The sequence below is a fragment of the Rosa rugosa genome, chromosome 4 (assembly GCF_958449725.1).
Source record: "Rosa rugosa chromosome 4, drRosRugo1.1, whole genome shotgun sequence".
Lineage (NCBI taxonomy): Eukaryota > Viridiplantae > Streptophyta > Magnoliopsida > Rosales > Rosaceae > Rosa > Rosa rugosa.
Window position 1 is genome coordinate 1,906,951 of NC_084823.1, and position 24,313 is coordinate 1,931,263.

The 24,313-nt window shown below is 38.0% G+C and overlaps 1 protein-coding gene, 2 long non-coding RNA genes and 1 pseudogene across 4 annotated transcripts; 2 read left to right on the forward strand and 2 right to left on the reverse strand.

Annotated features, from left to right (window-relative positions):
• Positions 1–2,554: 2,554 nt before the first annotated feature.
• On the forward strand, positions 2,555–3,989 carry LOC133742734 (transcription factor MYB44-like; annotated as a pseudogene).
• An 803-nt stretch (positions 3,990–4,792) lies between these two features.
• On the forward strand, positions 4,793–5,943 carry LOC133745734 (F-box protein At2g02240-like). Its single transcript, XM_062173852.1, has 3 exons — positions 4,793–5,005; positions 5,115–5,233; positions 5,369–5,943. The coding sequence occupies exons 1-3, from the start codon at positions 4,808–4,810 to the stop codon at positions 5,847–5,849; spliced, it is 798 nt and encodes a 265-aa protein (XP_062029836.1). The 5' UTR covers positions 4,793–4,807; the 3' UTR covers positions 5,850–5,943.
• Positions 5,944–18,038: 12,095 nt separating this feature from the next.
• LOC133741752 (uncharacterized) lies at positions 18,039–19,005 on the reverse strand. Its single transcript, XR_009862100.1, has 2 exons — positions 18,812–19,005; positions 18,039–18,354 (listed from the first exon to the last, which is right to left on the reverse strand). It is a non-coding gene; the product is annotated as an uncharacterized LOC133741752 (long non-coding RNA).
• A 116-nt stretch (positions 19,006–19,121) lies between these two features.
• LOC133741751 (uncharacterized) lies at positions 19,122–23,367 on the reverse strand. 2 transcript variants are annotated; one of them, XR_009862098.1, is made up of 5 exons: positions 23,009–23,367; positions 22,598–22,647; positions 21,862–21,953; positions 21,238–21,299; positions 19,122–19,258 (listed from the first exon to the last, which is right to left on the reverse strand). It is a non-coding gene; the product is annotated as an uncharacterized LOC133741751 (long non-coding RNA). The 2 variants fall into 2 exon arrangements; XR_009862099.1 differs by lacking the exon at positions 21,238–21,299.
• Positions 23,368–24,313: the final 946 nt, after the last annotated feature.

Consider the following 24,313-nt stretch of genomic DNA (forward strand, 5'->3'; position numbering starts at 1 on the left):
GGTAGGTAATGTGTAAACAAATTAACCTAATCCGTCGTCATTTTAACATTAAATAAAAATTAACTCTTTATATTGAAACAATGACAAACACGACTAAATTGTTCAATCACAAACCTTGTGAGAGAGTGGTTCACTCACAAACTTATTAACAAACTCTATTTACTATTGTAAAATAATTTATCAAATTTTATTATTCATTATTCTGATGAAATTTTAAATTAACATAACAGTTTTCATATGTATATTTCTTTTATCTAAAGAATTCATCTCCACTATTGAAAATATGCATACTTATTTTTTCTTATTATAATTTTGTTTACACATTTTAATGTTTTTTTTTTTTTTTTTTTTTTTGAAGTGGGGCTGGTGCGGCTGCCCTCAAGCCTTGATTAATGAAATTGCAGAATACAAGGGGGGGACATAGAGCCGGAACCCCAAATTACAATAAGCATAGAGAGAACATCCTAGAATAAAACCGGGATTCTCCACAAAATCTATGTATTTTAACAAGCACCAATTAGCAAAGAGTGCACGAATGGCTACTCCATTTGCTTTGACATAGCGGTAACATACCGGAAAGATAACTCTATTACGAAGAAGCATAGTTGCAAATAGCACAGCTTTCCCACTATGTTGCCGCACGGAAATAAATCCGGCGACACTCAATTTCATCCTGCCACTAGGAGGGTGCGTCCATTTGATCAAGCAAATAACTCGCCGCCTCGCTAGGCCAGACAAGGCACACAGAGTGTGTATACCGAGACACAGCCCATATCGCCCTACCAAAAGATGATAGGGATTTATTGCTGGCAGAGAGCCACGTTGAATTAAAAGTAAAAAACAATAAAGCAAAAAATAAAAGGTAAATGGGTCGAAGGCCAAAGCCCAGTCCCCATACCCAATAGGCCCAAGCCAAACCATCAGGTTGCCTGAATCACGACGTCTCCATCCTTCCAGCGCCTCCCCTGCCATCCCACCACCGGCAACCACGCCTCTCCGACCAACCTCACGACATCTAGCCGCGCCACCTCTCCTCTGATTGGAGCCAAACCGCCCAACCCAGAACAGATCGAACCGATCCGATCTGAACCCAGGTCTCAACGACATCAGGTCGTCACCATCAGACAATCTCTGAACCGGCAACCCAACCTCGAAGCATCCACCAGATCGATCGTGCTCCTCCCTATGGCAAGGCGACATCGACCCCGCCATCCATCCATCGCCCCGCTGCTGTCCTTCGCCATCAAATCCTTCAAGCGCCCTGGAAAAAACCGCCATCACCATGCAAACTACAATTCGACTGGGCAAATCACAACCGGACACAGGGTCCCTTCTGGCCCGTCCGACGACGCCGCCGCGAAGGCGTGCCGTCGGACCGGGCATACGCTTTTGCCGGAAGACCATTCGCGGCTCCTAGGGTTTTGAGAGAAAAAAGATAGAAAATAGTCTCGGTTTTGAGAGAAAATAATTAGTCTCCATTTTAATGTTTATTATAAAAGAAATTTAAACACAAACCTCAACATTGCATTCCTTTTTCTGAAAGTCCGGCAACAAAAGGAGAAAAAAAAAAAAAAAAAACCTTTTTTTTTTGGCTCGAACCTGCAGCCCACCGTCCACCAAAACTATTAACTAGTATGTGACTGTGGCTTCACCGCAATGTCAAATTGTCAAACCATTATTCTTCATTCATTTGAAATATAAAGCAAAGTAGACCTACTGATTTTCTCTTCTTCATCTGTTTCAATCTATGAGTAACTGAAAATTCTTCGTCCTCTGCAACTGCAGGTAGCTCTTCTTGCTGCAAAGTATAAAAGAGCCAGATGTTTTCTCCTTCTTGAATAGGGAAAAGAAAAGAACTACTCTACTCCAATTTTTCCTTCAATTTTGGGTGAAAAGGTAAGCATGAATTTGTGTATTGCAGAATTTGAATAGGATTCATGAGATTTTGTAGAATTTCGGTATTGCATGCAGTAGAATCCAACACGTTCTCTTCCAAATTTCATCTCTGTCCAAAACTTTTCCACAAAAGTTCGTAGTTGGGATACAAATTGTAGCTAATTTCTTCTCCAGTTCTCCAATTCTGCTTGTTCCAGATTCCCTGCAAATTGGAATTCAATTTCGTGTGGAAATTCAAGATCTGAATGATTCAGTCGAATAGAATCAAAGAGAAACAAAAAAATGAGTTGTGATGGTGATGAGATCTAGATAAATGAAATCACTCCGGTCTAGACCAGTGGGATTAGCGTCTGTGGCTACATGACAAAAGGGAGGCTGGGTAAATCAATTAGGCGTTTAACTCGTCTACGACAAACTGGGTTTTTACTAAGATTCAACCATCAACTGGGAACAGGCTAAGCCTTTCCCATCTCTAATTCCTCTTAATATGTTTACACGTGCATATCACGTGTCTGGGCCCAAACAAGATGAGCATGGAGAGCTCGGAGCACCGAAGACGTTCCCGATTTTGAACCTTAAAATAAGAATTAAGTTAGGATCTTATAATAAGAATCAAATGAGAATTTTTGAATAAATGGTTAGATGAAAATTTTTACTTATCGTCGCTCGGAATTGGACGCTGATAATCAAGTCGATCCCCAAGCAGTCTGGCAAGTCATGCCGGCTCCAATGGTGTAATTAGCTCTCGTTGGAAGCGGAGCACCAAGCCTTCACGGCTGAGAAGGACAAAATAATCGCGGCGGCGCATTCTGTTGGTACAAGTTTTTCACTTGGTATATTGGCATTCCCATACAAAATGTTAGTGGGTTAAAAAAATGTTAAGGGAAAATATCTTTTGGGTTTAATGTCCATTTATTTAGTAAAAGATATTTCGCTGGTTGTCAAAGTGTTTTTTTGTAATCCTAAGTGATCTAGGATTTGGTGCTTTATTTGGTCAATCTTTAATCAAAAAGATCCTTTCCTAATAGGAGTCTAATTAGGGTTGGCGTTGCTTCCTCATAAATAGGATAAAAAACACACGGTCAATTGCAGATGAGAGTCGCAAGAATTATTTGGAGAGTCTTGCTTAAGATTGAGTTTTCATAAGAGATCTAAACACTTGTTCCTTGTTTAAGTGTTATAGGTCATTTGCTCATGTGCGTGGTTTCTCTTGAGATCAGAAGAGTGGCTGTGAAGTAAGAAGACCAATAGTCGAAGATCATTCAAGTGAAGAAGGAGTTCAAGATTGAAGACAATCTTCTCATTAGTTTTTTCTAATAGTTGTAGCCGAGCTAGTGCTATTTGAAGTTGTAAAGAACATATCCTTTGTCATAAGTTAATCGATCTTATTTTGGGTTCTCAAGAGTAAGAGCCCCGCAGTGTTTTTAATCTCATGTTTGAGGTTTTCACTGAGTAACCAAAAATTTGATGTTCTGTGTGATATTTTTGGTTTCTGCCCAGTAAGGATTGAAATGTGCCTATCAATCCCCATTTTCTAGAAAACGCGTTCTATTTTTGTATTTTCACATTCCAAGTACGGCAACAAGTGAGCCACCATAGCTAGACTCCTCAACAACCGTACGGACAATGCGATCAAGAACCACTGAAACTCCACTCTGAAGTGGAAGTACTCGTCCATGGCGGAAGACAACGTCATCGGCGGCGGAGGCGGTTCAATCGAGGAGCATCATCACCACCACCTCAGGCTGGAGAAGAAATCGGCGACTGTTTCGTTGTCTGGTCGCGGATACAGTCCGACGAGCCTGTTTGGATCCAACATCAACGACTCCGACGTGGTGCCTGCAGTCTTGTTGGCGTAGGTGTTCAGGTCGGTGGCGAGAGCAGTGTTAAGAACCGAGTCGCCGTTGAGCCAGAATGACATGATCCACAACGAACAGGAGCCATCGACTCTGCTGACTCTGTCATTACTTGGAAGCTACTCGACCGAGTTGGCGACTCACCAAGAAGAAAGAATGACGTCGTTGCAACAGCAGGAGGCTAAAAATGAGAACAAAACGATGTCGTCTGGATCGGAGTTCATGTCTTTTATGTAGGAGATGATTAGGAAGGAGCGGGTAGAAACTACATGGATGACATGATCAGTCAGCACTTTGGTATTCCCAAGCTTTCATAATCCAAAAAAAAAAAAGGAAGAATAAAAAATCACACAGTTTTATCTTTCTTAATTAAGAATTTAAGATTAGAAATCAAGAAATCAGAATTAGCAAAACATAGGTTTTTTTTTTTTTTTGAATGAAATAATTATGAGGGAGTGTAAGAAGAAGAGCTCGGTTAAGAAATTTATGTCTTTTTTTTTTTTTTTTAATTATTCTGTTAGACTAAATTGAAATCAGATTTTCCTGTTTGGTTTAAATTTTGGCTGTTTATGTGTGTGTGTGTTGGTGGGGTGGTAAGGCTCTGAACTCTCATTTGGGAGGTCAGGAGTTCGAGCCCCATCATGGGTGAGTTGGGGTGGGGATTTAAAATTTTTTTTTTTTTTTTTGGCTGTATATAGTTTTCTGTTGTTATTGCGATACAGATGGGTGTTTGATTTTGACGGTGGCACTTTGAATTCGAGGCCTAACTGAATTCGGCACATTAAAAAAGGATATTCATTTCAAAGAAAAAAGAAAAGGATATTTTGAAAATAAAAAAAAAATAAAAAGAAAAGGAAGTCGCTGCGTTGTTTTCTAGTCTAGGGCTGACGAAGACTCTCTAGTCTTAAGTCTCAGTGGCTCTCTCCTATAAATTGGTCCAAAACCAGACCAGAGTAAGCTCCGATCCACACAGTATCGTCACCAAACACCTCAAAAAGATACACAGTGAAGGAGAAGGAGAAAGAGGAGGAGGAACAATCATCTGCGGCACAGTGATGGATCTGCAGCAGTTACCGGTGAAGTTCATAGCCAACGCAGCGGAATCCGACGCCGTTTGGGACACGTTCCTTCCGCCTGAGATACACACGATCCTGTCCCAGTCCGGCGAATCTGGATTATTGGCCGCCAGATCCAAGAAGGAGCTTTACCTCGCTCTCTGCAACAAACCTCTCCTCATCGACGACGGTAAATTGGTAAGTCCGTCCATCACACCCTGTATACGCTGGAGTAGTCATGATCTTGAGCTAATTTTTGAACCGCATATGCTTTAACTAAGTGTATTTGTTAATTGACATCATGCAGAGCTTTTCACTGGACGAATGGAGTGGGAGAAAATGTTACATGATATCTGCAAGAGAGCTTGGTATTGTCTGGGGCGAGGATCCCCAGTACTGGACATGGACTTCTCATCCTGAATCCAGGTCTTTAAATTTTGTTTTGATTGTTTGTTATATATATATATATATATATATATATATATAGTTGGTTGTTGGTTATAGACGTAATAGTATTATGGGTTAAATTATGCGTGTGTGTGTGTGTAACGACGCGAACAGGTTTCAGGAGGTGGCTGAGCTTCTTCATGTTGGCTGGCTTGAAATCCATGGGAAACTTGATACACGCTTGCTGTCCCCATCGACTCTGTACAAAGCTTACCTTGTGGTCAAGTTTACTCGAAATGCTTTTGGATTTAAACACCTACCTGGGGAGGTCTCTGTAGGTCTGGAGGGAGGAGAACATACTAAACAGACTCTGTTTCTTCACATCGAAGGAGAAATAAACCCCTACTACGAAAGAGAGATGGGCTACTCAAAAGAGAGGGGTGATGCCGAAGGGGAGACAGTGCGTGAAGTGGTGATCAATGACAACCGATACCAGAGGGAGAGCCCCGAGTGGTTGGAGATTGAGCTGGGTGAGTTTTTTTGTGATGGGGGAGAAGATGGGCTGTTGAAAATGCGTTATGTGGCGAAGGGGTCTCTTTATTGGAAGAGCGGTCTTATTGTTCAAGGCATTGAGGTCAGGCCTAAGAGGCAGTAGTAGTAGAATTCATCTCGTCTATGAAAGGGAGTTTAGACTCGTTTTGTTTTACATTAATTCTCTGCAATTTTCTGCAATTGACATTAATGGATCATGTGAATTGCTTTATTGTGTGAAGTACGAGGTATTTAAAGAAATGGTACTTATATAAATTTAGTCATTGGCCAATATGGTAGATTCATGTCATTGTTTCTGTTAAAATTTGTGATCCGTCACTCATCTGGGTGGAACTAGAATTTAGACTTTAGAAGGAATACATATACGGGTATGCTTGAAACACCTAATGCTTCTAGTCCACGTATACAAATCAGGCAAACAAATTGTCTCTCCAATTCTTTGTCCAATTCCTTTCAAGTTCCTTCGACGGAGCATGAAAGGGATCAAGTGGAGAAAGATTGTTGCAGATTTCTAGTGAATAAGGAAATGAACCTAATGCAAATTTAGTTTTCAATGATGCTCAGACCGGCATACAAATTGAGAGCTCAAATGTGATTAATGTTGATGATGTAGTCCCGGACATCTCGGACCTGGCAACGAGTCCAACTCTAACAAGCTCTTCACGACATAATGTTCCCATTAAGTTTTGTTGAGGTGGTGTAAAAAGTTTAAGATTTGCAAAGTATCCACTGTAGGGTTAGAACGCGCCTCACACGACAAGGAAAAGAAAATCAGATCTCGTGGTTGGCTCTCCCGGCCGGCTGTAGTCGGCGAACCTGCCTCTGCGTCTCGGTCCGGGAGGGGCTCTTTGCTTTCTTCTTTGCTTCTTTTTTCTTCTTAGGTTTTCTAGAGTGAGTCGCGGGCGTCCAGATTGGTGGGGCGTGGTCGGAGTATGCTGGATTCATGGTGGCGTGGCTCGGAGATCGTACGTTTCCATGGCAAGGCAAGGATGGAAGGATGATGCTGGGGGGATCGTGGTTATGGCGGAGCGGATCTGCTCTGTCCAGATCAGTCCGATTTGGATTGGGTCTCTTCGAACTGATCTGGGAATGGGTTTGTTCGACTGGGCTGGCGTGGTTCCATGGTTCAGAAGGGAGGATGGCCTGATGGTCCATCAAGGATGATGGTTAGCTATTGGACTTCGGGGTGGGCAGATCGATCTCGATCGGTGATACTGGCTGAACGTAGGTGAGGCGCAGCGATGGAGTGGTACTGGCCGGCGGTGATCGATGTCAATGAAGCACAGGAAATTTGGGCTGTGGTTTGGGCGTCGTTCTACTGCTTAATAGGATGGGGTTGTGTTGTTGGGCCCTTGTTGGTGGGTCGCTGGTACTAGTTTTTTAGGTCTTGGTTTTTTTGTTTTGTTTTGTTGGTAATAAGACACTACAGGATGTGGTAGTGCCATAGACGAGCATTTTGGCCTTCTAGTGGGTATTTCCTGTTTGGTTTTGGGTCGGAGGCGATGGCTATTTGTAGTAGTGGCGAATTGACGGTGTTGACAATAGGGTGGTGACGGTGTTGGGTTCACTTTAGTCCCAGGTCTGAATGTCCGGCAATCCTTTTGGTTAGGTTTAGGTCACAAGGAGTGTTGGCTTGGTCGATCAAAAGCTGGTCAGGTGGACTCTGGGTGGCGAGTTAGTGTCGACACAAGTGAGTTGTCTAGTTTCAGGGTTCTTATTGGCTAGATGAGAGGTGAGATGTCAAAGATTCACTGCTCATGCGCTTGTTGTCTTTGCCATATAGCTGTAGTGCAAGTTTTGAGTCAGTCTTTATAGAGTTCCAGTGTGAAGTCTAGTAGCCATTTCTGTGTAAAAGATGTTGCCCAAAACTCATTGTAAGCAGTTCATTATTAATGAAGTTCTTCTTGATAAAAAAAAAGAAGAGACAATTCCCGTTTACCCAGAATTCACATGTATTGTGCCCACATGCACCAAAGAGTTTGTATTGTGCCAATTTACACAAATTTTAAGGGAAAAGACCTATAAGGGTAGTCTTTTCTAAAGTAATGCCTAAGATATTCTATGCTGACTTTTAGGTCTAACTTTTGCTTTTTCTTAAGAAAACCTGTTCATACCTTCAAAAGAAACAAAACTAGCATTCAACATGCCCAAGTTTTTTCTCCTAACGGCCTCTTGCCTAGCGGTTACTGTAACAGACGGAATCACTGCTGCTTATTTCTATCTTAAGCTGAGGCAAATTTTCTTAAGAAACAGAAAGTCTAAACTTAAAAATAGTACATGAATAAGGCTAACAACAGATTTAAACAAATATAACAAAAGATATTGATAAGGTGGATGAGCAATCCGAAATTATTTATTCAAACATAATTACAGACTAAAATTCAGAGCCTCATTCTCAGGTAAACAGCTAAAAAGCTGTTTAGCTATCCATAAGAATGATTATAGATACTTACTTGAAAGAAAGCATACTCCTTCACACTAGACAGGAAGGAAAGAGCACACTGCTACTAAGGCTATCTTACTTCCTTGAGAGAAAGGTTTTCTGCTCAGGTTTTTATAGTGGAGTTTTCCATGCTCTACAAACTGAACCTAAGGCTCCTTATATAGGGAGCGGAACTCAAACTAGAATTCAAAACATAAAAATGTACAGAACAACTCCATGATTTCTGCTTTCATGAGTGCTCCTGATGATGGAGGTCGGACAGGGAAAAACAGATTCCTTTAGGTGAAATGATTTTCACCTTGTTCTTTTATGAAAAGCAAAAGTAGCTTTTGGGAAGAGTCCAAAAGTACTTTCGGTGCTTTCTACACCTGCTGTTTCACATGTTTTCGTCTGTTTCTGAATTGTGACCAAGGACAAATGAGTTGTTATCAGCCTGGGCCATTCGATCCGTTGTTGCATTATCTTCGACATCTGTATCAACATACATCTTGTAGTGGTTGTCTGTTTCGAGTTTTTCAACCCACTGTAAGCATGCCAGTGTCGAGTCTATCTCTTTTCTTGTGAGAAATAGGAAAAGGTCACTGCTGACTACGTCAGGATGATCGTAAGCAGTGATTATAGTTCTTTCTCCTGCTGCCAGGAATGTGTTCTTTGTATCTTCAGAGATGATCTTTTTGATATATTCTAGAGACATGGCCTTCATCCATGGAATGTTTGAATTTGGCTGGCCATTGTATCCAACACAGGCGGGCTGAAGATATCTTCTTTGAATAATTCTCACATAATGATACGGAGAAATATATTCAACTTCACCATTAGTTTTTTGTATCCATTCTGGTGGAGTGGATCTGAAATTCAGTCTCAGCATACAGTCATTTTTTCTGACATTTTTGACTATGTTGATAATGATAGGGGGCAGTCCCTTGAGATCATCATTTGTTTTAGTCCATAGATTATGGACAAAACCATTTTCAACAAGCCAAAGCTTGTGTTCTTGAGGATGTTCACTCCGAACATTAACTAAGTATCTTCCAACATAAGGTCTTGCAATAATGAAGAGAGTTGGGGGGATACACGCCTCAGAGTTGTGACTTCCAATTAGATTATGGAATTCAAACCAGTCTGATTCTTTTAGTGCTATAATAGGAATTCTAGCACTTTCTGGATCTTCAAGATAGTGAATTTTTTCACTACGACCAGCACTCTGCTGGGTATGAACTTCTTCAAACTGTGGTCTAGCATTCTCATAGAGTTCTTCAGCTAAGGCAAACAAAGCTGGGAACATAATACCACTGTTTCTTTCCTGAAAAGCAAATAGGAGGTTATCTAGAATTGTCTTCTGGTGGTAAGCTAGCCTCCTGCCAGTTATGAACACAGGATTATCAAAATTTTGTAGTTCATAATTAAAAACATTTATTACTCCAGTTGGAGTATGTTTGCTTTTTGGCAAAGCAACAGCCTTCAACGGTCTTGATGAGCCTTTACCGTCTGCCGTTTGAGACGGGCTAGCCAATCTTTTACCCTAGGATTGATCAGTTGTGGCTAGTCCTTTTGGACCTAGCAGGAATCTTTTGAGGATTTTTTCTTTAGGATCCTCAGCAGGTTCATGTTCTTTCCTAGTTCTTCTGTTTCTGGGATTGCGACCTTCATCGTCGTCTCTTCGGCTGAACATTGCCATTTCTCTAGTCAATGCGTCTGGAAGATAGTTCTTGTTACCTGCAATTAATTCATTATCATCATATTGGTTAAGAAATAATTGCCAATTTGCTAGTCTTCCTCTATCAGCAGCTTTATCAAGTTTAAAATTTTTGAAATTCTTTACTCTAGCACAATCGGTGTGGACAGTAAAGGTTTTTCCAAGAAAAGCTGGAGAATTTAAAATTATTTTCTTGACAGCCAAAATTTCTTTTTCTCCGGTAGGATAATTTAATTCTGCAGGACTGAATTTGCTACTACAAAATTTACAGATCTTTTCAATGTTAGTTCCTGGAGTTTTTGTCAGAACAACACCGGACCAGTAATTATCACTAGCATCTGTTTGGAGAATGATTTCATCATTTTCCTCTAGTTATTGGAGAGGAGGGAGATTTTTGCAGAGAGCTTTTATCTACTTCATGATTTTTTCGTCATCTTCTGTGAAGTTCCATTTTCTTTTGGAACTTGTTTTGGGAGATAACATTGCTGTTAATCCCGAGATTTTATGGATGAAATCTCTTCTATAGTTGATGACTCCTAAGAATCTTTCTAGACTCTTGGCATCAGGAATTTTATCTGAGAATTTCCAGATTTTCTCAAGGATGTGGGGTTGGAGTTTTATTACTCCATTCTTGATGTTTATTCCTAGGAAATCAACTTCATCTAAGATAAAGATAAAGAAGATTTTCTTTTCTCCTAGGATGATTCCATGCTGAACTATCAGCTTTACGACCTCATGGAGGTGTTTCATATGTTCTTCTCTGGTTTTGGAGAAGACAAGGATGTCATCAATATAGACGACACAGAATTCAGCGACATGTTTGAAGATGTCATCCATCTTTCTCTGGAATATCGAGGGGGCTTGTTTTAAGCCAAATGACATTACTAACCATTCATAATGTCCTTGTGGTGTTCCGAATGCAGTGGGAGGAACACTATCAAGATGCATCTTGACTTGCCAAAAACCCGACTTTGCATCGAATTTTGAAAAGACTTTAGCTCCTCTGAGCTGATTGATCAAGACTCTTACTTGAGCAATTTGATAACTGTCTTTGACAGTCTTTTTATTGACATCTCTGTAGTCAATTACCATTCTAGCTTTGCCTCTGAGGTTTTCTGCATGATTTCTCACGTAGAATGCTGGAGCATGATGAGGGCTAGTGGAAGGCCGAATTAATCTCTTGTTCAGGAGATCTTCGATAACTTTCTTGAATTCTTTTTTATCTTCCTCTTTGTAGTGAGGAATGACTTTGACATGACAGATGTCATTCATATCATGTAATCTTAATTCACAGACCACTAGTTTTTTTCCCAAAATTTCTGAGGGTCTACATCGATATTCTGTTCGAGTAGTTTCTTGATTTTATCAAGAGGAGGAATTTTCTGGGACTCAAGCTTATTCTGGAAGTGCTTGAGATTATGCTCATGGATGAAACTAGTTTCTTCTTCTTCTTCTTCAGAAGATTCTTCAACAAGTAATTCTTCTTGTTGTTTGATTTGGAGTATCGGTTCGAATTTGGGCTTGTAGGGGTTAAGATCACTACTATTATGTTGTGATCTTTGATATTGCTTAGTAAAGTTTGGACCTACTACACTTTTTGCTTGTGTAAGTCGGTCTGCCCAGAACACCCGTTCTCCTTTTCTGAAGCCTATCGCTTTTTCATCCTGGATGAATCTCTGTTGGAGGATAAAATCATTTCCCAACAAGAAATCAGATCCGTGGCCTTCAGATTGCCAAATGTTGTGGATGATAAATGTTCCTCCACCAATGGTGATATGAACATTTTTTGCTACTTTATTCATCGTAAGATGGCTTCCATCAAATGTGACACCAGTAGTTGTTCTTTTCTTATCTTCTTTCCAGAGTTCTTCTGGAATTGCAAATCTCTTTGCAACAGTAAATCCCGACCCATTGTCTACAAATGCATGTAGATGATATTTCTTGTGATCAGGGAATTTTAATCCAATCTCTATGTAGTTGATGTACCTACTAGTAGAGACGGTTTTCGACTGTTAGAGCTCATCTTCTTGAGCTTGTTCTTGTGGTATGAATGGTTTACATTCTTCTGGAACAATTTCTGGTGATTCAACCAGTTCTATATTTTCATCGATTTTCTCGATAATTGGTTCTACCTTTTCTTCTTTTGGTAGAATAGTCGAGACAAGATTTAGGACTTCTGAATCTCTTTTTTCACAGAGATATTCTTCATATTCTTGCTCTACCAATTGGCTGAAAAAGCCATTCTTGGTTTTTCTTCTTGCTTCAGCTATGAAGCATTCTTTGTGATAAGTCTTTTTTGACTCTTCACAAAACATTGGGAGACCATTCTTTTCATGACATAAACAGTAGTCACAAATGAATGTACCAGGGTTCACCTGATAGGAAGACATTATTGCTTCTGTCTTACTTTCTTCCCAGTTTTTTACTTTAAGAACATTCATCTGTCTAGATTCTAAGTGTTCTACTTCAGAATCTATTTCAGAGTCAGATGATTCTTCTTCTTCAGACCAGGCAGAGTAAACTGACCTGTCGTCATCTTCTTCATCAGAATAGGTTATTTCATAAACTTTCATGATTGTTGTTTCTACCATAGTCTCATATTCGTCGAATAGAGCTTTAGTAGATCTTTTACCCTTTTCTGGGCATTCATTGGCATAGTGCCCTTCAGCTTTACACAACCAGCATCCGCATGCCTTCTTTTGTGGTTTATTCTGATGGTTGCTTTGGTATGTATTCTTCTTTTTCTTGAAGAATCTCTTTTTTGGATCTCCATCTTGTTTCTTGAAGTTGGAGCTTTTCTTAAATTTCCAATCTTTCTTGTGTTCATTTTTTCTGAACTTCTTTCAGAAATGCTTTTTCTTACGAAACTTGGATTCATGACAACCCCAGTTGGTAGGCATATCCAGTATTCCGTAACAGAAGTTTTCTACTCCTTTAAGCTGTTTCTTGGCCATTTTGGCTCTAAGATTAGCTTTGCATTGTTCTTTCAATAATTGCCTGATTCTGTCGGTAATTCCTCCAACTGAAATTCTTTCTATTGGTTTGTCAGCTATGCTTTCTCTCACAGCTGTTCTCCAAGGTTCAGGAAGTTTCCTGTGTAACAGGTTTACTAGATCAGTATTTTCTAGTTCACCTATTGTACAGTAATACTCTTGAAACTCATTTAGATATTCTTCAAAATATCTCATGTCACATATTTTGAGTGCATAGATATTTGATTTTGCCGTTTCTTTGGCTTTTTCACTCAGATTTGAAAAATCTCCACAGAACTTATCGTACAGGGGTACTGCAAAATCATACGGAGATTTTGAATTTTTTATCTCTTCAAGCCAGTCTTTTCCTCTGGCAGTCTCTTTGAAAGAGAAGTAATACTTTTTTGCTACTCCAGTGAGAGTAGTTTCGTAGTATATCTGAAGATCTGGTGCTTCAAATTTTCCAAGGGTTAGACCAGAGGCCATCAGCAGGCTATCAACCCATTGGTCAAGAGTTTTTCTCTTGTCTAGCGCTTTGTCTAGATTTAACCAGATACCATGAGAGGAAATTGGTACTTTGGGTATATTGTCCTCTGGGACAAATCTTTGAGAATTTCTTTCTCCATTTTTTCCCGTAGGGGCTTTTTGTATAGGGAGTTTTATTTTTCCCTTTTCTCTAATGATGAAAGTTTTGGAGCTTTCTCCTTCTTCCATTTCAATATCTTGGTAGGGAAGGACTTTTCTTGTCTTTCCTGTTTTGAAAATTTTCATTTCTTCGATTAGTTTTTCTAATCGTTATGGGTCTTCGCAAGATTCTGCTTCATCATAGAGTTCTTAGAGCTTTTCTGCTCTAAGCATATTTACTGGTCTGTTTAGATAAGCTTCTAATTCTTCTTCAGTGATTGGCTCTGTTGGATCTTCAACAGTGAATTTTGTGCCACTAGTACTAGCCTCTCTAGTACTATAACTTCTTCTGAGAAGATTTTTGTTTGTCCTGATATTCTCAGGACAGGCATAACTTTTCCTGTAATTTTCAAAATTTAGACTGATTTCTCCAGTCTTTCTGCTTTCATATACTTTTGCCTTGGCACTTTCTGGTGGTTTCTTTGGACCAGATAATTTCCATTCAATAGGAAAAGTTACTTCATTCCAAGTAACCTTGTGAATCTGTTGTGAATGGTTCTTCTAACTGGTGAGGAAACCAGTAGTAAGACCTGGGATGTTTGATATCCTTGTCTTAAGTTCTACTGTGGTACTCATCAGTTTATAGTATATTATGTATACTATAGCGAGTTCTTGCATATCGTTTTTCATAGATATGCCATCTGTCTTGACTCGTAGTCTTAGACAGTGAGCTGTATCTTTCAAGCTGGTTGAGAAATTTGGAAAGCAGTTGAAATATGCCACTTGATTGCATAAAGATGCTTCAAGTGTTCCCAACAGACTAGCTTGGAAGTCTGTCAGTCTATTGTCTTGTAAAACACATAGAACTGAACAGTTTATGCCTTCTCGGGCAAGCAATTTTATGCCAACTTGGACTGCTCCAATGTGCATAAATTGGTAATTTTTTGATCTTGCTCGGGCAACTTCTTCAGGAGTGATCGATAGAAGATCGGTTTCTCCTGTTGTGGAAGGGGTTGTAAATTCCAGTAGTTTGAAATGATGGCTGTCCATCAGTTCAAATTTTCCCCTTTTGTAGATTTGTTTAAAATCTAACTTCGGAATTGCGGAGTTTTTTACCTCCTGTTCTATTTCGTTGTATTCGAATTCTTCAGCATTTAGGAGTTGTACTCCTTTCTTTTTCCCAAAGATGCTCATCATTTTGACATCTCTTGTTTCTGAAGGTTTCGGATTTTCATACCGAATACTAGTTTGACTAGTAGATGGTTCCAGAAAAATCATGTTTGGAACAGGATTCTTGTCTGGTCTTTCTAATGGTTTAAATCCATTAGTTTTTTTTTTTTTTACTGTAGGCACTTTCTTGTCCTTTAGTATATTTTTCATAGAATCCAGCGTTTTTTGCTGTTCAGAGATTTTTCTACTAACAGTTGTTAGCTTTTCTTCTTCCATTTTTGGAAGTTCTTTGAGATAATCTATTTTGTTTTCCAGTTTTTCTAACTGGTAGATTATATCAGGTACTTTTGATAGATGATCTTGGCATCTGGCCAATTCATCTTGTAGATTCTGATATTTCTCATCAGAAGCATTTAATAGAGAATTTAATTTCTCTAATATCAATTCAGACATTGTACCCATTTAGGGGGGTTCCCCTTGAGCTTATTTTATCAAGCTCTGATACCAGTGATGTGCGGATCTAACCAATGCTTAAATAATCAAGAGGTTTTCGTTCCTCGTTGATCATGAACTTCAGTTCTTCTATATTTTTCTCAATCCTATAGATTCTTTTCTGTACTAGGAATATTCTATCCCAGTAATTAGGAGTGACTCGACTGAGTCTCTCTCTGAAATATTTTGCTCTTAGCTTTTCTCGTTCTTCTTCTAGTTCTTTTTCAAATTTTCGACAATTTGCAATTAAATCAAGTCTAGATAAAATAATATCTAAATGCGCGATTATGGATAATAAAGATTTAACTGTTTACCTTCGGGTTAGAGGATGAAGCTTAGCTGCAATTAAAATTTAAACAGATAATTTCAAGATATGGGCCCACCATGCATTATCGAAAGAAAGTAAATAATAATTAAGAGAGAAAAGAGAGGGGTATTAGTGGGATGAATAGGGAGTAGTTTTGAAAAGTGGGGAGAAAAAGTGTAAAGTTTTGTGTGAGTGGGAATAAAAATAAGTTGGTGAGATGTATGAGAAGTATATTGATGGAATTGGGGTGTATGAGCATTAACCCAAAAAAATTTCCCCTTTTGTAGATTTGTTTAAAATCTAGCTTTGGAATTGCGGAGTTTTTTACCTCCTGTTCAATTTCGTTGTATTCGAATTCCTCAGCATTTAGGAGTTGTACTCCTTTCTTTTTTCCAAAGATGCTCATCATTTTGACATCTCTTGTTTCTGAAGGTTTCTGATTTTCATACCGAATACTAGTTTGACTAGTAGATGGTTCCAGAAAAATCATGTTTGGAACAGGATTCTTGTCCGGTCTTTCTAATGGTTTAAATCCATTAGTTTTGTTTTTTTACTGTAGGCACTTTCTTGTCCTTCAGTATATTCTTCATAGAATCCAGCGTTTTTTGCTGTTCAGTGATTTTTCTGCTAACAGTTGTTAGCTTTTCTTCTTCCGTTTTTGGAAGTTCTTTGAGATAATCTATTTTGTTTTCCAGTTTTTCTAACTGGTAGATTATATCAGGTACTTTTGCAAGATGATTATGGCATCTGGCCAATTCATCTTGTGGATTCTGATATTTCTCATCAGAAGCTTTTAGTAGAGAATTTAATTTCTCTAATATCAATTCAGACATTGTACCCATTGGGGGGTTCCCCTTGAGCTTTTTTCTTCAAGCTCCGATACCAGTGGAGTGCGGATCTAACCAATGCTCAAATAATCAAGAGGTTTTTGTTCCTCGTTGATCATGAACTTCAGTTCTTCTATACTTTTCTCAATCTTATAGATTCTTTTCTGTACTAGGAATATTCTATCTCAGTAATTAGGAGTGACTCGATTGAGTCTATCTCTGAAATATTTTGCTTTTCTTAGCTTTTCTCTTTCTTCTTCTAACTCTTTTTCAAATTTTCTACAGTTTGCAATTAAATCCAGTCTGGATAAAATAATATCTAAATGCGCGATTATGGATAATAAGGGTTAACTGTTTACCTTCGAATTCAGACGATGAAGCTTAGCTGCAATTAACATTTAAATAGATAATTTCAAGATATGGGCCCACCATGCTTTATCAAAAGGAAGTAAATAAATTTTAAGAGAGAAAAGAGAAGGGTATTAGTGGGATGAATAGGAAGTGGTTTTGAAAAGTAGGGAGAAAAGGTGTAAAGTTTTGTGTGAGTGGGAAAAAAAATAAGTTGGTGGGGTGTATGGGAAGTATTATGATGGTTTTGGGGTGTATGAGCATTAACCCAAATTTGAACTGATGGATAGCCATCATTTCAAACTACTGGAATTTACAACCCCTTCCCACTACAGGAGAAACCGATCTTCTAATGATCACTCCTGAAGAAGTTTCCCGAGCAAGATTAAAAAATTATCAATTTATGCATATTGGAGCAGTCCAAGTAGGCATAAAACTGCTTGCCCGAGAAGGCATAAACTGTTCAGTTCTATGTGTCTTACAAGACAATAGACTAACAGACTTCCAAGCTAGTCTGTTGGGAACACTTGAAGCATCCTTATGCAATCAAGTGGCATATTTCAACTGTTTTCCAAATTTCTCAACCAACTTGAAAGATGCAGATCACTATCTAAGACTGAGAGTCAAGACAGATGACATATCTATGAAAAATGATATGCAAGAACTCGTAATAGTATATATAATATACTATAAACTGATGAGTACCACAGTAGAACCAAAGACAATACTTCTAAAGATTTAAGTGAATCAAATCCGATCTGAGGATAATGTAGCGGACTTATTTACTAAGTCGTTACCAAAATCCACCTTCGAGAAACATGTGAAGAGCCTCGGATTGAGAAAGTTATCCGAACTCCCATGATTGTAGCAATCAGGGGGAGATGTCGACATCAGGGGGAGGCATGATGTCTACATGTTCAATCTCGAAGAGTGAAGGACGTGTTGTGCTCTTTTTATCCTTCGACCAGGGTTATTTTTGTCCCACTGGGTTTTTGTTACCTGGCAAGGTTTTTAACGAGGCAACAATCAAAGCGTCATCACCAAGTTTGAGCGGCACAAGGGGGAGTGTTGAAGGAAGTCGACATCATGTGTGCCTCTTCAAACTAGGGTTTTAGTCGTAGAGTTGTAATATGAGAAGGTTCTAGATTCATAGTTATGATCGGATTCTATTACCTTTCATGTACTCTGTAACTCCCTATATAAAGGGCTCTTATTATCAATAATACAACACAATTCTCTTTGCAATCCCATTTTACTTTAACATGAATTACTCTCTCAAAAATATAGAAATCAGGTCTCCTTCTCCATCCCTCACACACTGAAATTGTTTCGGTTCTCCTTTCTCTCTAACACATACACATACTTAATTAGCACTAGCAACAGTGCCCGCGCTTTGCTGCGGGATACAAATGATAGAACTTTTTTCATTACTGTAGATCATCTAAAACAAAAGATGATCTTATCATAGTGGACTGTTGAACAAATAGGCTATTTAAGTTTGAGGTTCACTTTGTTACAGTTGTTGCTGGAACATTTTCCGAAAAATAGTGGGTCTAGGGGTATCTATACAAAAGGTGTTAGCCTATGAAAAAATTGCTCGCTCCAGTTCTATCTATACAAAAAGTGGTGCAAGAGTTGCAATGATAAGCTGCTGCAGTCAGTTTTCTGCTTGTTGGGTTGTGCAGCGTCTGTTAACGACATTGCTGGTGCAGCGTTAGATTCGCTATCGCTGTGAGAAAAGAAAACGTAGTCATAAAAGGAGTCGTGTTAACTGAATCGTATGGTACTATAAGTTGAAAAATATTGACAATAGTTTTCTTATGAAGATCAGGCATCTGTTCATAGTTAAAAAAACTGAAATGCACAACATGTACCAGTAAGGTCTAAAGTCATAAGACATGGATTCAGGAATCTATTTTAAACAACAAATGAAAATATAAAGTAGCAAAAAAGAAGAAGGGAAACCCAGATTCAACATGATCCTAATTCATGGCTTTCATGAGATTCGTAGCATAAATGCCAACTGCAATTTGGCCGAACAAATAACATCATCACTCCATAATAGATATTCCAATTTATGATTTATACACATGCAAAACCACAGATCAGACTTTACCAAAAAAGAAAAGAAAAAGAAAAAAAAATTTAATGACATCAATTAAAGCATGAACTCCAAAATATCATACCAGTAATTAACACAAACAGCACAGATAGATTTGAACATTCACAATTACCACTAACACTGGAACTCATAAAGTAAGTTCCCAAGCTTCATGGTTTAATTACTACCCAATTGAGCTCTCGCTTAATCGTTTACTTCAAGTTCGGCCATAAGTATCTAGACCAAGTTGATCTCCCAAGTTATTTAGTTGGACCTGTGATCTAGAGATTTCAAAAAAAAAAAAAAATCATACTTTTGAGAGCTTTTAAAAGTCCAATAATGCCGAAATGAAAAAGCAAGCTGAGGAAGTTAAAATCATTTAAAAAGAGCTTGCCTCTTAAGTTGGTCTTCTATTCTTGAATGATGAGAATGTGCTTTTACAAACTTCTCAACTTTATGGGAGATCCTGCGTGCTTCAAACTCCCAGAGAAGAGGAAGAAGAACTATTCAGTAATGACTTCAGCCAGAGTCTCTTGTAGAGGGGCAACAAAAATCCATTATGATTGTTATACTGGTGTTGAAAATCCATAAGAAGCGAAAGTTTTCAATATTATAAAGTAGAAACTGAGCGTTGAAAATCCAAGCAAATGTACAACACTGAAATTTATATGATATGTGAAGAAAGCACAACACTGAAAGTATAAAGTTCAGTAACAAACAAAACATAGTATAAATACAAGGATGGTACAAGCTCCAGAATATAAGAACAATTACAATCTCAACATAATCAAGAACAGAGATTACACAAAACACAACAACAATGGTCACGCAGTGAAAACCTCAATTGAGATTAAAAACACTGCAAGGTTCTTACTCTTGAGAACCCAAATAAACTGATTCACTAAACAATACAGTTTACACATTCACAACTCCAGGATTGCAAAGACTACAGCAATCCTTATCGGATAGACTCACTAGTTGTTTTACAATCTGTTTTCAACATGGAACAAAACAGAGCAACAAAGAGACTAACTCTTTTACAACCAAAGGATTGAAAATCAAACTATTCTCCATGATGGAAGAACAATAGTCCCCGTATATATATAGGAGCAAGATTAACCAAGATACCTTCAGCTTGGTTGGAGTAGGTCCACGAGGTGCAGAGGCACCGACTTCCCACCTCCTTAGATAGCAAGATCGTCATGATTGCAATGAGTGGACATTAAGATGAACAGCAAGGCTAGATCGAAATCTCTTCTTTAACAGCAAGGTTCCCATGATAGAAAGATGGAGAACCTAGCTGCCATGTCCTTCCATTTTCATTTACAACAGCAGGCTCTTGCATGATTGCATCAAGTGGGCAGCAAGACGAAGAAATAGTTGATTTCACCTTTCTTCTTTGACAGCAAGATTTCATCATGAGAAGATGGAACCCGTTGTTGTCCTCTTCTACCTTTTGTGTATGGACAGCCAGTTCTCCATGAAGGAGAAAACAATAGAAAACCAGATGGAATTGCTTTTCCTTGTTTTTCGACAGCAAGGTTGTGCATATGAAAGATTAGCTGGCTTGTTCTTCATTTCCTTTCTGACCGTGAGGATGTGCAGAGAGAAAGAGAGCACATGATAGAAAAGAGGAAGACCAAAAGTGAACCTGCAATATTCTTCACCTTTTGGTATTTTGAAGAACCAATCTGATTTTGATGTTCATGCTTAAAAAGCATGTCTCCCACCTTCTCCTCTTTTCGAGTCCTTGCTTAGAGCAACAGAAACCATATTTTAAAGGTAGCATGCTTGCCATGCTTGGTCTTGTCGGCAACTTCACATCAACCCATATAAAAACAATTAATCATATTTTACCATTATGATTAAATAATATTTTGGACTGCACATGACCTTGGATAGAGTTTTGTGGTTATAGGAATGCCAACAATATGTTATACTAACACATAGAAAACATGCTGTGAACAGTATAATTCATGTTCTGGATGATATTTGATCTGCAAATTCAATGAGTAGAAATTTATAAGAATTAAAATTGTTCATTATTGTAAAATATTAACTTGAGAAAGTGCAGTAACAAACAAAAGATTTCTATCACTATTGTAGTTAATGCAATTTTAGCGAAGGTAATTTTTCATGGTAGATTTTAATTTGTTACGAAATGTCATTGTCACAATTCATATCAGCTGCATATAAATTGTAGAGATCTACAATGTTGGGTGCATAATTAATGTTGTCAGTTTTCGTATTGAATCTATCAGATGTTAGCAAGAACAGTAACCTTCAAATTAACCATGGATATGAGTTTGTACTAAATGAAATCATAAACTTTCTACACAATGTATAATTTATTTCAAGGTTGGAAACCAAGACCAAAAGCAAATGTGACAAATCAAAAATCCAAATTTATATTGAAAATCAGATCATTGAAATGAAATAATTAAAGTTTGGATTACTTGTCAATAGGTTATTCAGCTAATGAGAATTAGTGAGGCTAATAGTGATACTTACCAAGTAGGCAAAAGGCGGTAATCGAGACCTTAGAAACCAGACCAGTATTCTTAAGTGAGGTTCTTTGTTTGTTGAAAATGCAAGCAGATAGAAAACACTAAAATTATCCGAATGAAAACCAAGAGTTGATGAGCACTTTTAAAGTAGAAAGAATTGTTTGAACATTTTAAAAATGAATCTCTGTTTATTGTAATGTTATGCAGGAAGATGCTAGTAAGCCAGTAGAGATAAATAGTTAAGTAGTATTTTGTTATTTACACACGATCTTTGGTTTCTGTTTTTAGATCATGCGTAGTTTGTTAAAGAAAGAACAAAAAGAACACATGAGTAGTACTAAATTGATTATTTCAATACCATCTATCATATTGTTTTATGATCTATGAATTGACAAAACCAAGGTAAACTAACAAAAGAGTACCAAACAAATTTGAAGTAGCTAAAGACCTCCTGACTTATCATAAGATATGGTTAGACCTGCTGAGTTATCATAAGCTACGAAAACTGATTCCTTTTTTTTTTTTTTAAGCTTTAACTGTTGCTTTATTTATTCATGATTTGTACATAATAGCAAAACTTGATGTGACTTTTGATAGTTCATACGTAGTTGGAGAGAGAGAAACTTACCTCACATAAATGTAAAACAGCGAGGAGTTGGCCGATTTTTATAATCCACCAGTTGTAGGAGCTTCCTATCAGTATATTTTTCTATGAACTTCCTGCAAAGCGTAGAATTGATTATATAAAGCATTCAAAATGGAAAAACATTGTTTCAAGTAAATGTCATCCAATTTTACATATTGTGTTCCAAAACAGTGAGCATGCTTTTATGATCATTGTCCTTTTTACCCAGTAATGCTTATCTAATGAAATTCAATAAGTTAAAGTACCATGTCAACAAAATCAAATGAAACAGCTTTATCCTTCTAGTAGCATTTGTTTTTCTGAAGTTTCTGTGTTAATTGTGGCTGCAAGTAAAAGCTTATGAGAAGGCACGAAAATGAAACACTTCTGCTGTGTCAAAGACGAATCTCAATCCAACATTACTGTAAGCCAAAGCAAATCCAAAAAGAAAAAAAAAAAAAAAAAAAACCCTCAGACTATAGCTGCATACATTCCGAAAGTTAGATCAACCAAATCCAACCATCATTATGTACAAATCATAATCGAGTATATCATTAATGAACACACAAATTACTCGATCACTTTAATTTCAAAACATTACATATATTCTGGGATCAAATTGAATCATACTAAAACTCAACCAGAACAAACAAAATTTTCAACTGATCAACTAAACAAAAGTAAATACAATGAAACACAGACAACAACAACGAATAAAATTTACAGCACAACAACAAACCTCTTTTCTTTGTTTTCAGTCCAAATCTCTCCCCCTTCAATATGTACAATCTGCAAATTAAAAACAGACATCAAAAAAAAAAAAAAAAAAACGAAACTCAACCTATGAACAATACAATTAAAAATTTTCAAACAAAAAAGACAATAAGAATAACTGAATAACCCAACTCCTTCTGTAAATCAATTCAATTCCAGATTACTAACCAAACTTCATTCATAGTAATCACAAATGGAAAAACCCTCTTACCGTTTTTTAAACTGTAACTTGCTGATCACAGAGTTGTAACCACTTGCACTAAGAGCAAGTAATCCAAAAGATACAATAATCAATTTATCTAAAGTACAGTCCTAGATAAATAATCAAGACAAAAACTATAGACAAAATCGTTACTGGGTTCTTCATTTCTTTTACCCTGAAAGTCCCTTGCAGTTTATTTAACCACTTCTGGGTTTGTCTTCTTTCTTCTCAACTTTTTCTTCTGTCCTTTCTGACGATTGAGGGCGAGGGACTTTCTTCGAATCGCGGCGGCCCGTGCTGACGGATGGAGGTCTTCTTCCTCTCTGGCTCTCTTTTGCTATCTCTCTCTCTCTCTCTCTCTCTCTCTCTTTCTAGTATGCTTCTATCACACCGGATCTCTCTCTCTGGATCGTTCTTCTCTATCTCTCTGGATTTGTTCTCTATCTGCAGATCTAGGGTATTGGGGGACAGAAGCGTGGAAAAAGATCGGGCTAGGGTGAATGGCCGATTGTAATTAAAAGGAAACAGAGGACCAGATCGTCTTTTCATCATCGGCTCGGCTCGGCTCAAGCCGGTACTGTTACTAAGCCGATTTGGGCTGCAATGAACCAACCGAAATGTAGACCAAGGGGGCCCCAGTGACGTGGCCAGTTAACATCCTCACAAACTTATTACTTTTTGTTGACTGTTAATGAGACGTTAACTGTCATTTTTGTGCCGTCGTGGTGAAAGGCCGAGGGGTTTCTGGTATTTTGGCATCTGGGATGAGAGGCTTACAGCTAATATATGGGTAGGCATCTTCTTCATCAAAACCACGAAAGATATCTGGTTTGGCAGCTTCTTCATCAAAAGCACAGATAAGCGAGAAGTTCGGCATTCACGGTCCAGCAGTAAGTTGTTTCTGCTTCTAGTCTCTCGTTTCCTTCACTTTGCCGTTACTCTATGATTCTAGTTGAACTACAGCACCGAAATTTCAGTTGAAGCAGTTCAAAAATTATCTTTGTAGGACTCTCTAGTCTCTACCCAACAACACTGAAACCCACAAACCCAGTGGGCATGGGTTCTCTTATAAATGAATCAGAGAGAGAGAGAGATGACAAGGAGGAGGAAGAGCCCATTTTAGTATAGCAAACCCAGAGATTCTGTATGTTTCCCATCAGGTACTAGCAACTTTAGGAGATGTACAACAAGGCTAAGGCTAGTTTTGGACTGGTACATGTTCATTTAGTGAAACAAAGAAGAAAATTTCTTTCTTTCATGTCAATTTTGGTGTTTTCTTGTTTGTATATGTGGGTTTTGAAGTGGGTATCTGTTTGTTTTCTTGAATTTGATTCATATTTGTTTAAAGTTGGGGTTTGCTTTGCTTGGAATTGAGAGGGTATCTGAACAATGGTGGTGGCTTTCACTTGACTTCATTGGAATTCAGAGGAAATTTAGTGAAATTCATTGATGCATGTTTTAATGTATTTGTATTTAATC

Bases quoted from the DNA above. Each gene is read 5' to 3' on its own strand.
- LOC133745734 (XM_062173852.1), top strand. From the start codon at position 4,808: ATGGATCTGCAGCAGTTACCGGTGAAGTTCATAGCCAACGCAGCGGAA. The intron at 5,006-5,114 runs GTAAGTCCGTCC...GACATCATGCAG, and splicing joins TCATCGACGACGGTAAATTG to AGCTTTTCACTGGACGAATG. The intron at 5,234-5,368 runs GTCTTTAAATTT...CGACGCGAACAG, and splicing joins ACTTCTCATCCTGAATCCAG to GTTTCAGGAGGTGGCTGAGC.